This window comes from Gouania willdenowi, chromosome 15 (assembly GCF_900634775.1).
Source record: "Gouania willdenowi chromosome 15, fGouWil2.1, whole genome shotgun sequence".
Classification (NCBI taxonomy): domain Eukaryota; kingdom Metazoa; phylum Chordata; class Actinopteri; order Blenniiformes; family Gobiesocidae; genus Gouania; species Gouania willdenowi.
Genome location: NC_041058.1, coordinates 20,459,043 through 20,471,452, shown reverse-complemented (window position 1 = coordinate 20,471,452; position 12,410 = coordinate 20,459,043). Strand labels below are relative to the sequence as shown.

At 36.9% G+C, this 12,410-nt stretch overlaps 1 protein-coding gene across 2 annotated transcripts; it reads left to right on the top strand.

The window, feature by feature from the left end:
- The first annotated feature begins 175 nt into the window (after positions 1-175).
- snx5 (sorting nexin 5) lies at positions 176-12,410 on the top strand. 2 transcript variants are annotated; one of them, XR_003675624.1, is made up of 14 exons: positions 176-305; positions 4,029-4,133; positions 4,219-4,329; positions 4,447-4,568; positions 4,652-4,775; positions 5,069-5,164; positions 5,249-5,354; positions 5,830-5,905; positions 6,006-6,045; positions 6,144-6,230; positions 8,657-8,816; positions 8,898-8,983; positions 11,321-11,542; positions 12,062-12,410. XR_003675624.1 is itself a non-coding variant. In XM_028468442.1 (13 exons), exons 1-13 carry the CDS (start codon positions 273-275, stop codon positions 11,369-11,371), a joined length of 1,197 nt encoding a protein of 398 aa, XP_028324243.1. In that variant the 5' UTR covers positions 176-272; the 3' UTR covers positions 11,372-12,048. The 2 variants fall into 2 exon arrangements, 1 of the variants encoding a protein (XP_028324243.1); XM_028468442.1 differs by lacking the exon at positions 12,062-12,410 and having other exon boundaries at positions 11,321-12,048.

The following is a 12,410-nucleotide window of genomic DNA, read 5'->3' as shown; positions in this document are numbered from 1 at the left end:
GATAGATAGATAGATAGATAGATAGATAGATAGATAGATAGATAGATAGATAGAGCAAGTTTTCTGTACAGACTGGAATTATGACGGACAGGGTCCTCAACCAATCACAACGGGTTTTTGATTTGACAGCAGCCAATCACATTCACGTCAGGCCGGGTCTCTCTGTGTCGTCATCAGGATGGTGAAGAGTGCCGTTTGACAGCCGGAGACAGAAACCGCTTCCTGCATTCAATGTTAGGTTGGCCCGTCACTGCTACGGTTACAGCCACACCATGACATCCATAGACGAAAGCAATAAAGAAAAGGTATGTTCTATGACTTTTGCCTGGAAAGTTGTGCTTTAAGATGGCGCTGGAAGCGCTAGGAAAAGGTAATATTTACGGAAGCGTTGTGGCTGGTATCGCTTTGTATTCAGCTAGCATGTAGCCACCGTTAGCCAGCGTATTGTTTTTCAATGAAGGTGTCGAGAGGTGACGCGTCAGTGGACGAAAGTTAGCGTCCAAACTTTTCCTCTGAAGTGAACAGATGAGGTCCTGCAACTGTTGGTCATTACTTCACGTAATGTCATCGTAAAATTCACACAGATCTCCTGAACTTATTCAAGCGGCTCTGCACCCTCAAAGTTCAGCAGCGCTATCTTTATAATCTGACAAATATGAAATATTAATCATATCAGACGGAATTCCATCGAGTTGTTGTATTTAGTGTCTAGGGAATTAAAGCTTTGACTGTAGGGATGACCATGTTCAGGGAATAAGTCTTTTTCTGGGTATTTTTCTGGTCTTCCTTGTGCCAAACGAGAAAAATAATCAAGTTGAAACCTAGTCTGGTTAAAGAAAGAAAAGTGAAATTGTTGTTTTAACTCTTTAAGTTGTCGAAACTTAAGCAAACACATCTTTAACTCTGGTATCCCGTGATCAACGCAAACACGTTCACACTAAAGCATCCGGTTTAAAACGATACCATTATTTGCTCTGACTACTTCTGCAAAAGAGGATTTACTAAATACATGCCTTAGTTAATTCATAACTAATATAAATCAATTGAAACGAATTCAATTGAAATCATTTTTCCTTTTTTTTTTTTTTTTTACTTTATTGTCATCTTGTTAATACAAACATCAACAACACATTTTATTTATTTAACCAAAGTTCACAAGTGGGTAGATATGAAACAAAAGCCCAATTAAGGTGTGATTTTAATAACTTCAATCAAATTGAAAAATGATTTCTCGCATCATAATAAGTGTATGCACGGGAGATTGTTTTTAATCTGGTAAAATTTAATGAAACATTTCGTCATCGCTTGATTTAAGTATAAAGACTTTGCACAATTCTCTTTCCAGGGTTAGATTTGGCTCACCAGTAAGGGTGGGACGATACATCGTGCAACAGGATTTCCCAATATGAAAATGGCACGAGATATATATGTCGATGGTAGGAGTAGTATTGTGAAGCGTCCCTTTTGTTTCCTACATCTATCCAAAGCAAATGTCTCTTCTCACCTGTAGTAGACGGGGTAAATGTTCAAAGGTCACACACAATCGCTGTCAGAAAATGTAGACATGCTAATATTGTTGAAAAAGAACATGTCCATAATGAATCTGGGCTGTGTAGACTGTAGTAGGGGTGTCACGATCCGATATTGATATCAATCCGATATCAGCCAGAAAACGAATATCTATCTAATAGTATATTTATTCAATAGTAGAATACTGTAGATATCATGTTGAAGGTTAAAATGTATGTAACCAATTGGTTAATAATAAATGGGTCAGTTTTTTCCTCATACCTACTGTTGCTGACTATTGTTCTCTGTTTGAATAACATCTCTTGATCAAGTCTTTTCTAACATTCCACACTACAAAAATAAGTCAGAAAAGTATGTATGATTTGTGCTGATATCGTATCGAATAGACATCGCTATCGACCAGTACGCAAGGCTGCAATATCAGTATCGTATTGGAAGGGAAAAAGTTGTATCGGGACATCCCTAGTAATTCTTTTTTTTTTTTTTTTTTTTTTAAGTGCTTGTTATGCAAAGTTCATGCATATATAGGAATTGTTTTTGAATAATGTCATGATGATAACTACTGACATTTAGACTTTAAATAGGAACATTTGTCTTATTGATATTGTTTATTTCATACTCACTTGAGTTGAAAAGGTCATACCTCAGGATAAGTATGTTTCGAGTTAGTTAAAAAGCATGAGTATTTTTTTTTTATACTGCACATTTTTGTTGCCTTTGTTCCCTTTCCAAAAATATCATCTTGTATCATAATTGTGAGCCCAGTATCGTATATCGTTTCATCTGGTAAACTTTGTATATCGTCCCACCCCTACTTACCAGTAATACGTTTAGCACCCTGCTCTTATGAGTGGGCGTATGATTGTTTGTCAGGGATCTAAAGAAGGTTAGAGTAGTAATTTAAGCACAATAGCTCAAACTATGAGCAATCTAAGTAGTACATTTCAATATCGTTCAAATAATGTTCTTTAAGAAAGTACATTTGTGAGGCAAAGAATTGACATTTAGTTTTATTTAGGTTCATAAGAGTGGTGATGATTAATTCTGTTTAAACCTAGACTAGAAACTTAGAAAGATGAATTGTTGACCGTTAACCATTTATTCCTGTTCATAACTTCAACACTACGCGGGAGTGTGTGTGTGTTAGTGCACTTCTTTGATGTTTTGGTGGATTAAGAGCTCTTTGCATTAAGTCTGTTTCCCATCTACCATGCTTCCTGTTTTTCTATCCGACTGCCTTGTTTGGTGGGGTTAGCGGTACTGATGATGGTTTTTGGCTCTCAATACTGGGGTGTTAAGGTTTGTTGGTTTCAAACTCATTTTTGCTCAAGGGCCAAACGTGTAGCAGTTTGATCTCAAGACGGCCGCAAATGTTAGAAAAAAGCAATGTCAACATTTTATTGCCCTAGTTTTCACTTCCACGTATCACTGATATATACAGTATGTATTGTAACCCACTAACAATATCAAGAAAATGATGACTGATATCAGTGCAGCATCGTGCCTTTAAGATTCTTTAATTTTAAGACCAAGTTTTGTGTAATTTAGGGACATTTTGTGGTGTTGTTTATAGGAATTTGCAGGTGTTTTAGAAGTCTGAAGCAGTCTTTTGATAATTGTGATTAGATTGGGAATAAATGTGAATAAAGTCACGAGAAAAGAAAAAAAAAAACCCTGCCAATACTGTGAAATTTAAATGAAAAGTAATTTGGTAATTTACACAATGATTAATGTATTCTGTCATTTGCTGGGCTGATTTGGATGCTCTAAAGCCAATAATCAATTGTTAATTTCAACTAGAATATTTTCAGATTCAGGACAGCTTTTAAACAGGAAGCATTTATAAATTAGCTACTATAGCAAAGTATTTGCTATTTAAATGGAAAAAGAAAATCTGTGCACATCTCATGCTACATGTTGTAGGCCACGTCTGCACCAAAAAGCCAGTGAGTGGAAAAAGTAGATCCACACACACATACACAGAGGCCCATTGCCCCGAGGTGCATGTATCGATGTATTCAGTTAGTTATTGGAGGTGGCTGGAGGACCCATTTAGTACAAACACTAAATTACACATACAGTAATATTAAAGTTTAAAATGATTAAAAACATATATTTATATTATTTCTAATCATTAAACCATATTAGTAAACTCTTTCAAAATAAAAACCAATTTAGTCTGTAAACATGAATGATTTCTGATTTTTAATTTGTAGTACTGAGAAGAAAGAAAGGCATCATCTCAAGTGAAGCATCAAATTTAATTTGATTAGAACCTGCAGGGGCTTATCCCGTAATAAAAATGTTTTTTCTTATCTGTTTGTTCAAAACATATTTGTGCAATGTGGAACCATTATACAGAAAAAAATACATGTGTAGTTGTTGAATTAGTTTATAATCCAACACAACACAACACACAGACAGATTAGAATGCAATGGTTCTTGGCAGATGCATTTTCTGCGTGTAACATCTTGTTTTACATTGCTTTTTCTTCCAGTTTCGTTCCGTGTCCGTGGACTTGAACAACGATGCGTCTCTTCTCATTGACATTCCTGATGCACTGTGTGAACGAGACAAAGTGAAGTTCACAGTCCACACAAAGGTGTGTTCTAGTTTATACTTTAAAAATGTAATAAAGTAAAGATCACATGCTTGAATAATTGGTTTGAAATGGTTTGTCTTTCCAGACTACACTTAGCGCTTTCCAGAAGCCAGAATTCTCTGTTCCCCGACAACATGAAGACTTCATCTGGCTACATGACACTCTGGTTGAGACGGAGGATTACGCTGGTCTCATAGTAAGTTGAATTGCAATGAAATCAAAACACTGAAGTTGACATTTTTTTCAAATAATACATTGCAAAAATAAATCATTTCTTTTTGATGTATTTCTATATTATTTTCTCAAACGATAGATTCCTCCAGCGCCTCCAAAGCCTGATTTCGAGAGCCCAAGGGAGAAGATGCACAAACTGGGGGAAGGTGAAGCCACAATGACTAAGGAGGAGTACACTAAAATGAAGCAGGAGCTGGAGGCGTGAGTGAAGCCTAAAACGCAATGCCATGGCTTTCACCTTTGAATAAATGCTTTTCTGATGCATTCTGCGTTTCACTTTGCAGTGAATACTTGGCTGTGTTCAAGAAAACCGTCCAAGTGCATGAAGTCTTCCTACAGAGATTGTCCTCGCACCCCAATCTAAGCAAAGACCGAAACTTCCAGATTTTCTTGGAGTATGACCAGGATGTGAGTTTCACATAATGCTGACTTCCGTTACTGGATTGTGAGTTTGGAAAGAGAGGAAGTGGAGTTTACTGGACAGCTGTGACATGTGGTGCACATTGTGCTGTGATCAGCAGTTATGCTTATCTGTGTAGTTTTTGTCAGTCAGAGGCCGAGGTGTTCACTTAAAGAACTGTTTGTACTGGACCTTTATTATTGTCATAATGCAGCAATTCATCAATTTAACAAACAAAACACTTCGACAAATTCAGTAATTTTGTAACTTCTTAATTGTTCGTTTAATCTTTGTCATGTAGCTCAGCGTGAGAAGAAAGAATGTCAAAGAAATGTTTGGAGGATTCTTTAAAATTGTGGCAAAATCAGCGGACGAGGTCCTTATTTCAGGAACAAAGGTGAGTCATCTTCACATTCTGATAACTTTATATAAAAGTATAAAAGCAATCTGAGACTCTCTGTTTTTTTTCCCACATTAATAGGAAGTTGATGAGTTCTTTGAGCAGGAGAAGACGTTTCTGCTCGATTACTACAGCAAGATTAAGGATTCCACCATCAAAGCGGAGAAAATGACACGTTCTCACAAAAGTATTTCAATTTTGTTTTTGAATATAATATCATAAGCCACATATGGGCAACTGGTGGCCCCGTGGGTCAATCCTTGGTTCACTTTTGTGCAGCCAACAAAGTAAATACATAAAATGACATTAAAATACGCAAAATTACTCCAAAAACACACATGACAACTACAAAAATACACAAAACTAACAGAAAAATATACAAAACGACAACTAAAATGACTTCAAAAACATAAAAATACAACAAAGACAAAAAAACACACAAAAGGACAATACAAGAACACACAACCCTTTGTTGTTTCCTGTATTGATGTCCAGATGGTTATTATTCTTGATGCTGACACATCAGTTGTTGATGATGTGGCCCTTGGATCAGACGATCACATTGTTGTGGCCCCCGCTGTGTTAAATGTTGCCAATCTGTGGCTTAAATGATGAGTTTATTTGAAAGCCGCAGATGTTTGATTCCTGTTGTCTTTGCGTAGACATCGCAGATGATTACATTCACATTTCAGCCACTCTGAACAGCCTCTCTGTTGATGATAGCACAGCCAATAAGAAGTAAGTCAGTGAAGTCATGCCTCAATCAAGAACTGAGTCTTTTCTATATATATATATATAACATTTTATAACTTTATGGCTTCCTGTCTTTTTCTTTTAGAAATCTGCAGAAGTTGTCAGACTTGTTTGAAAAGCTCAGAGTAAGTACAGTCGTCTTTCATCTACAAAGAGAAAATATGTGACTTTGTTGAAGTTGCTATAGGTTTTTTTTTTTTACTGTGTTGGTTTTTTTCTATAGAAAGTGGAAGGTAGAGTGGCATCTGATCAGGAACTGAAACTCACAGAGCTGCTGAGATACTACATGAGAGACATTCAGGCTGCTAAGGTGAGACCAGATGATCTTTTGCCTTGTGATCATGTGACCTGTTTATGCGTTTTAAACAGGACTGTAATTAAGCAATGGTAAGTCAATAAGTGATCCAACTAAAAACACTTAAAAGGGACATATGCTAAATTCACTTTTTTAGTCCTTAAATGCATTTGGTTTATATTTAGAGTGTTTAGAAGTACAGAAAAGTTCAAATTAGTCTCTTCAGGTGCTCCGTTGATATCTTTATATTCTGTTTTGGTCATATTTTTCAATCTGTTTCGATTTTTCGATTCTCTATTACGTTTTTTGAACAATAATGTCACAGTATTTGCAGCGGAACTGCCAAATTAGGACATCGACTCCAGGCCCAACACTTCGAGCAATCCGCCATTTTTATTTCTCGCTTTTATTTTGTAGTCAAAGCTCAAGGATGCCGAAGTTACGAGAGAATAAATCAAAATGTTCGGTTGTTGGATGTAGTAACCCACACGCTTCATTACACCGTCTCCCACCATCAGAACCTTTTCAAAGTGCTTGGTTGAGTTTTATTTTTCACGGAAATGTACCCACATCTGTGGGTAAGGTCATTTTTGTGTGCGCGAAGCACTTCAAGGATGACTGCTTCAGCAACCTCCGCCAGTATAAAGAAGGATTTGATGAAAGACTTTGTCTGTTTGAGGGTTCAATTCCTTCTATCTTTGGAGACGACGAGCGGAGCACTTCGGTAAGCTGTAAATAACGCTAAAAAGTGTGATGATAAGACGTCCCTGTCATTGTTTTGTTAGCATTAGCAGTTGCACCATCTTCATATGTTAGCGCTGTGTGCTTGTTTTAGATCCTTGATGATATGACCTACGTGATTTAATTTAAGTCTAAAGTTTTCATTCGTCATTTCATTTTTGACGTTTTTGTCTCTGAAAAGACTGTATTAAAATGCATTTCGTGACGTTAGCTTGGCGCTAGCGTTAGCTCGGTGCTTGTGTTAGCTCACTTGTTAGGGTTCTGCAGGTTCATCATCTTCATTTTCATCTCGCTCCGCCGGGTCAGACTCTGGCTCGAACATGTAAAGCTGGATGGACAAGTCTTCCGTTGGTGACATTTTGTAAATAACGTGTGAATAAACATTTTCTGCACCGCTACATAACCGTATCTCTTCTATCAAACTACAAAAATGGCCGAACAGGGTGGAGAGGGGGTGGGGTTTGAAGTGCCTCATTTGCATTTAAAGAGACCGCACCAAAACGAGTTGCTCTCAGAAGCACATCAGAAAAGGGGTAGAAAAGGGGCCTGTGGAGCTATAATAATGAGGAATTCAGACCCAAGCATTGCAGTTCCGCTTTATATAGACCACAACTGTATGATTTATATGTAAAAAAAGGAAGGACTTAAAGGCATGATACGTCTCCATTAAACATTTAGTACAACCTGTGAGCTTTCCTGTTCAAACACTTGCATTCATGTATGAGAATTTATTTAGATTTAACCAAAATAATGATATTTGTGAATAAACCTAACTTTAATATATATATATATATAATAATAAAATTAGTTGGAAGTCTCAAATCAAGCATGTGCAAAATAAATTGTCTCGAATTATTTCAATATTACACAAAGCCAAACATGTATTTGACCAGGCAGCACTTCTTATTTTGTATTTCTCTTATTTGTTTCCTTATTTAACGTACTGTGTCAAAATATATAAGATTAGTTCATAAAGCAGTCTTTAGAGACCATACAAACACATTATTTATACAGTCAAAACTACTTAAGTTTTATGATATTGTTGATTTTTAGAACAGGAAAATTATGTTCAGAGCATATAATTACTTACTACAAATTCATATATATTTTAAAAAAAATCACTTATCAACAAGGTCATAATCTCAGAGTACAGATGAACTTTAAAAAACCTAAAATAAGTACAAGAAAATAAAGTTTCTGAAGCAGTGTTGAGACATTCATAAATTTAAAGCAATTTATAGACAAAATGTGCTTTCAAAGACATAGAAGAATGTACATAAGGAATCTGATAATGTAATTTATAATGTTGGTTTTCCTTGTGCAGAGGACTTGATTGCTCGGATGTTTTTTTTTTTTTTTTACAAAGATGCAACATTGCGTTAAATATAATGGAAGTGTTTTCTTTCTCTCTCTCATTATTTGGAGAGTTCTGAGTGAGAATGGAGGGGATTAAATAAGGTTGGACTTCTTCCCCTCCCATTGAGCATGTCTGTAGTGTAGGATAGTGTAGACGTGGTGTTGTGATTGTGTATATGTTTAAATATGTGTACTGTATATATGTAATGTGATATGCCTATACACTCGGCAACATAATCGTGTTCAATAAATGAATAAATCCAGTCAAACTGTTCCTCCTGTCAAGCACTAAATGCAAAGCTTCTCATTCCTTTATATTTTATTTATTGATGCCCATCCCTCAGGACCTCCTGTACAGACGAGCCCGGGCCTTAGCTGACTATGAGAACTCCAACAAGGCTTTGGATAAGGCTCGCCTGAAGAGCAAAGACATCCCTCAGGCAGAGGAGCACCAGCAGCAGTGTCTGCAGAAGTTTGACAAGCTCTCAGACTCTGGCAAGAAAGGTTTGTTTGTGCATCTGTGTGCGACACATGCTGAGTCATCCTGAGCACCGTTTTAAACTATGCAATGCGTGACCTCCACAGAGCTCACCATTTTCAAGGGCAGACGCGTCGTGGCCTTCAGAAAGAACCTCGTAGAGATGGCTGAGCTAGAGATAAAACATGCCAAGGTGAGAAATATTTCCAAAACCTCAGAAGGTCAAGTAGAATGATAATTTATTTGTAGAGCGAATTTCCTCAAACTTCGCGACATTTTCCAAATGTGTTGCTGTTTTTAAGCCAGCCAGGGAGTAGCAGTGCAATATAAGCCTTCATTTAAGATCGTATAGGCTCCTAATTCTGCATTCTTAGGCATTTTCAAATATTATATTGCTCCGTTATCCTTTAAATCAGTGGTTATCATCATACATTTTATTTTTCATTATTTCACCTGGATAGCAGCAACAATTGTTCCATATTTTCCGCCCTATAAGTCGCTATATTTTTCATTTAAGTTGATTGATTGATTATACTTTATTAATGTGGTCAATACAGCACACATTTGTACAGTGAAAATAGCTGTCAGGAGGTAGAACTGTGTAGTACTACAGACTGTAACACCTGGCGGGATTAATAAACTGGCACAGCTACTGGACTTCTATGAACTTTTCAAAAATGAGCTTCAGAAGTAGTGGGAACAGTGGATTCTCTCAGGCAGGTAGACGTCTATGCTCAGCCACTCACAGCTTCAGTAACTTGGGACGGTGCCTGTAGTGACTGCACAGGTCAGACAGTCGGGCTTCAACAAGCAGGATTGTGGCAGAACAAAAAGCCTAAAATAAAGTGTTTGCTTAAATAAAAAGACACATGCCATTAATAATTTGAAGTTTCTGGACCTGGTAGCAGTGCTGATGAATAAAGAGTGGAGCAGTGATAAAAACTGACCGTAACAAGTTTGGATGAACTATGGCCGGCCCCACGGAACGGCTCCACGCCGAATAGCATGTATTACGTTCCCGAGAATTCAGTTAAATGACTCGGTTCCACCGAGTAAAAAAAAAAAAAGGTCTCTGAGAGGTTCTTGACATCCACTCATAGAACATCCATGTGAAATTACTGCTCGATTCAATGAGCATTAGCGGAGGAGTAGTCAATTGAAAAAATGGGGCCCCCTGGCGCCACCGTGGCACATATGGAGTAATGGGCCTCATTCACATATTGGTATGTGTCAATGATTCGGTACCACCAACTGTCTCAATATTTGACTCACAAATAAATGAGAAAACGACTTTAATGGAAATTGCTGAAAAAAGGGGGGCCCCTAATCAAATTGTGCGAGGCATAATCGTAATCTACGTTGAATTACCTTTGAAACGATATATCACACGACTATGTTCCCATAAATTTGGATATTACTGGAAATACCAAACTGCATTCCGATCTAACAATCTTCATAGATTATAGATGTAGGGCCCACAATTTAAACAATTTCAAGTATTTATTTGTTATTTTTACATAATATGGGCTTCCAGCTCATAAAACCCACAAAAACAGGAATTCAAACAATTAAATTACTGTGATGAAATCACCATTTACTTTTCAGTTTTTGCAGAAAAAAAGAGGAGGAGAAAGACTGGACTGTTGGCCAGTGGTCCAAGGTCCTCTTTTCTGATGAAAGTAAAGTGTTCCTTTCATTTGGGAATCAAGGTCCAAGTGTTTGGAGGAAGACGGGTGAGGAACAGAACAGAACATTGCACCCTAAATCATGACTGACTGGATATTTCACACTGGACCTCAATCAGCTTGGGTTCTGTTCCTCACCCGTCTTCCTCCAAACCCTTGGACCTTGATTCCTGAATGAAAGGAACACTTAACTTTCATCAGAAAAGAGGACCTTGGACCACTGCCCAGCAGTCCTTCTTCTCCTCTTTTTTTTTTTCTCCAAAAACTGAGAAGTAAATGGTGATTTTTGTCACAGTATTCTAAAATTGTTTTTGTGGGTTTTATGAGCTGGAAGTCTAAATATATGTAAAAATAAACAAATAAATACTTCAAATAATCTAAATTGTTGGCCCTGAATCTATAATCTATGAAAGTTTACCTTTTTGAATGGAATTATGGAAATTAAACAACTTTTCCATGATATTTAAAATTTTTTGGAAAGGGTCTGTATATACAAATTCTATTAATAATTGAATTATGCAGTAGGTAAATAATTTTTCAAATACATAAGAGAGAGGGAGAAAAAAGTGAAAAGAAGATGATGAAATAAAAGCGCAGTCCTGTAGATACTATATGTTATGTTCTTTTTTCTTATTGGTGTAAGAAAAATGTATAACATGGATGTAATGCCATTGATGTGACCCCAGGACTGAGGTTTCAGATTCTAATGGGGATCTTAATAAAATGAGATTAAATGAAATTTCTTAAAAACCAGCCAATACAGCAGTGTGCTCTATACCCCAGATAATAGAGTGAGTAACTGAGACCATCTCCAAAGTATAACCATATACTTTCTGTCTCCACAGAACAATGCCACTCTATTGCAGGGATGCATTGAGCTGCTTAAGAGCAACTGACGTATTTTCCTAAATTCTGGGCCAACTGCCGTCACCAACTGACCAGACATTGAAAAAAAAGACCCCCAAGGCGTTATTGGGAACCCTCCAAGGACACAAACCTATTCTCCTTTTTCACTTCCACCTGAATCTGATGCCACTTTCACCCATTGTGCAAGGCTTCATTATTCTGTAAGCACAACGTTTTCATGGTAACACTCAATGTTTTTCATGGTTATGGAGGTCTTGCTCCAGAGAATGTGAGTACCAAATTTATACTTTTCCATGTGGTTGTATCACCACTAGCTGCAACTTCTCTTAATTTTTCACATGATTATGCACTTACACTTTTGTTTAGTTTTTTTTTTTTTTTTGCCCTATTTACATCCTATTTTCCTTTCTCATACACTCTAAGAATGGCATAGGTATAGAATTAGTATTTTACGTTAAGAACAACACTTAATGCTCCTTTTACAGGTTTCTGCTTTCCAATGAGAACTTTTTTTTTTTTTTTTTTTTTTTTTGCTATTGAGTCAGTTTTACAGAAGCTAAATGCGTTCTTAGAAAAACATCCTTTTTTTATTTCCAGGCTCTGAGAAGTGTGCACAGCCAAACTAACACTCTAGTTGCACAACTCATGACTGACTTATAGGACAAGATTAATGGAGTGCACAAAAATAGCAGCATTTTTTGTTTTTTTTTTTACCTCAGGAAGTAGACATGCTGGGTCAGCCCTCTCATAGGAGGCGTGGAATCCTAAAGGTAACAGAAATGCACATTCATTTGTAAATATGTAGTCAACCATTTAGGAACGAAGCCGATGTAAAGTTGAAGTCAATGAGCATATTAGGTGCTTTGGCTTATATTTGGAGAGCGTTTCTGCTACACACGGCTACGCTACATGCACTGTATTCACCTCAACCAGCTCAGCCTTTTCACTTTGCGTGTTACTCTAAATCTGTCCCTCGTTTCCTTGTTGTTACTGTTGCACCTGACTCCCTGTGTTTACCAGATCTTACAAAGAATTAGTTTACTTATTAAAAAAAAAAGCATTTGAAAA

What these genes read in the sequence shown, in the direction of transcription:
- snx5 (XM_028468442.1), top strand. Translation starts at nt 273, where the DNA reads ATGACATCCATAGACGAAAGCAATAAAGAAAAG. An exon ending in AATGACACGTTCTCACAAAA is followed by an intron (nt 5,355 to 5,829) that starts GTATTTCAATTT and finishes GTCTTTGCGTAG; the next exon opens with ACATCGCAGATGATTACATT. An exon ending in TAGAGATAAAACATGCCAAG is followed by an intron (nt 8,984 to 11,320) that starts GTGAGAAATATT and finishes CTGTCTCCACAG; the next exon opens with AACAATGCCACTCTATTGCA.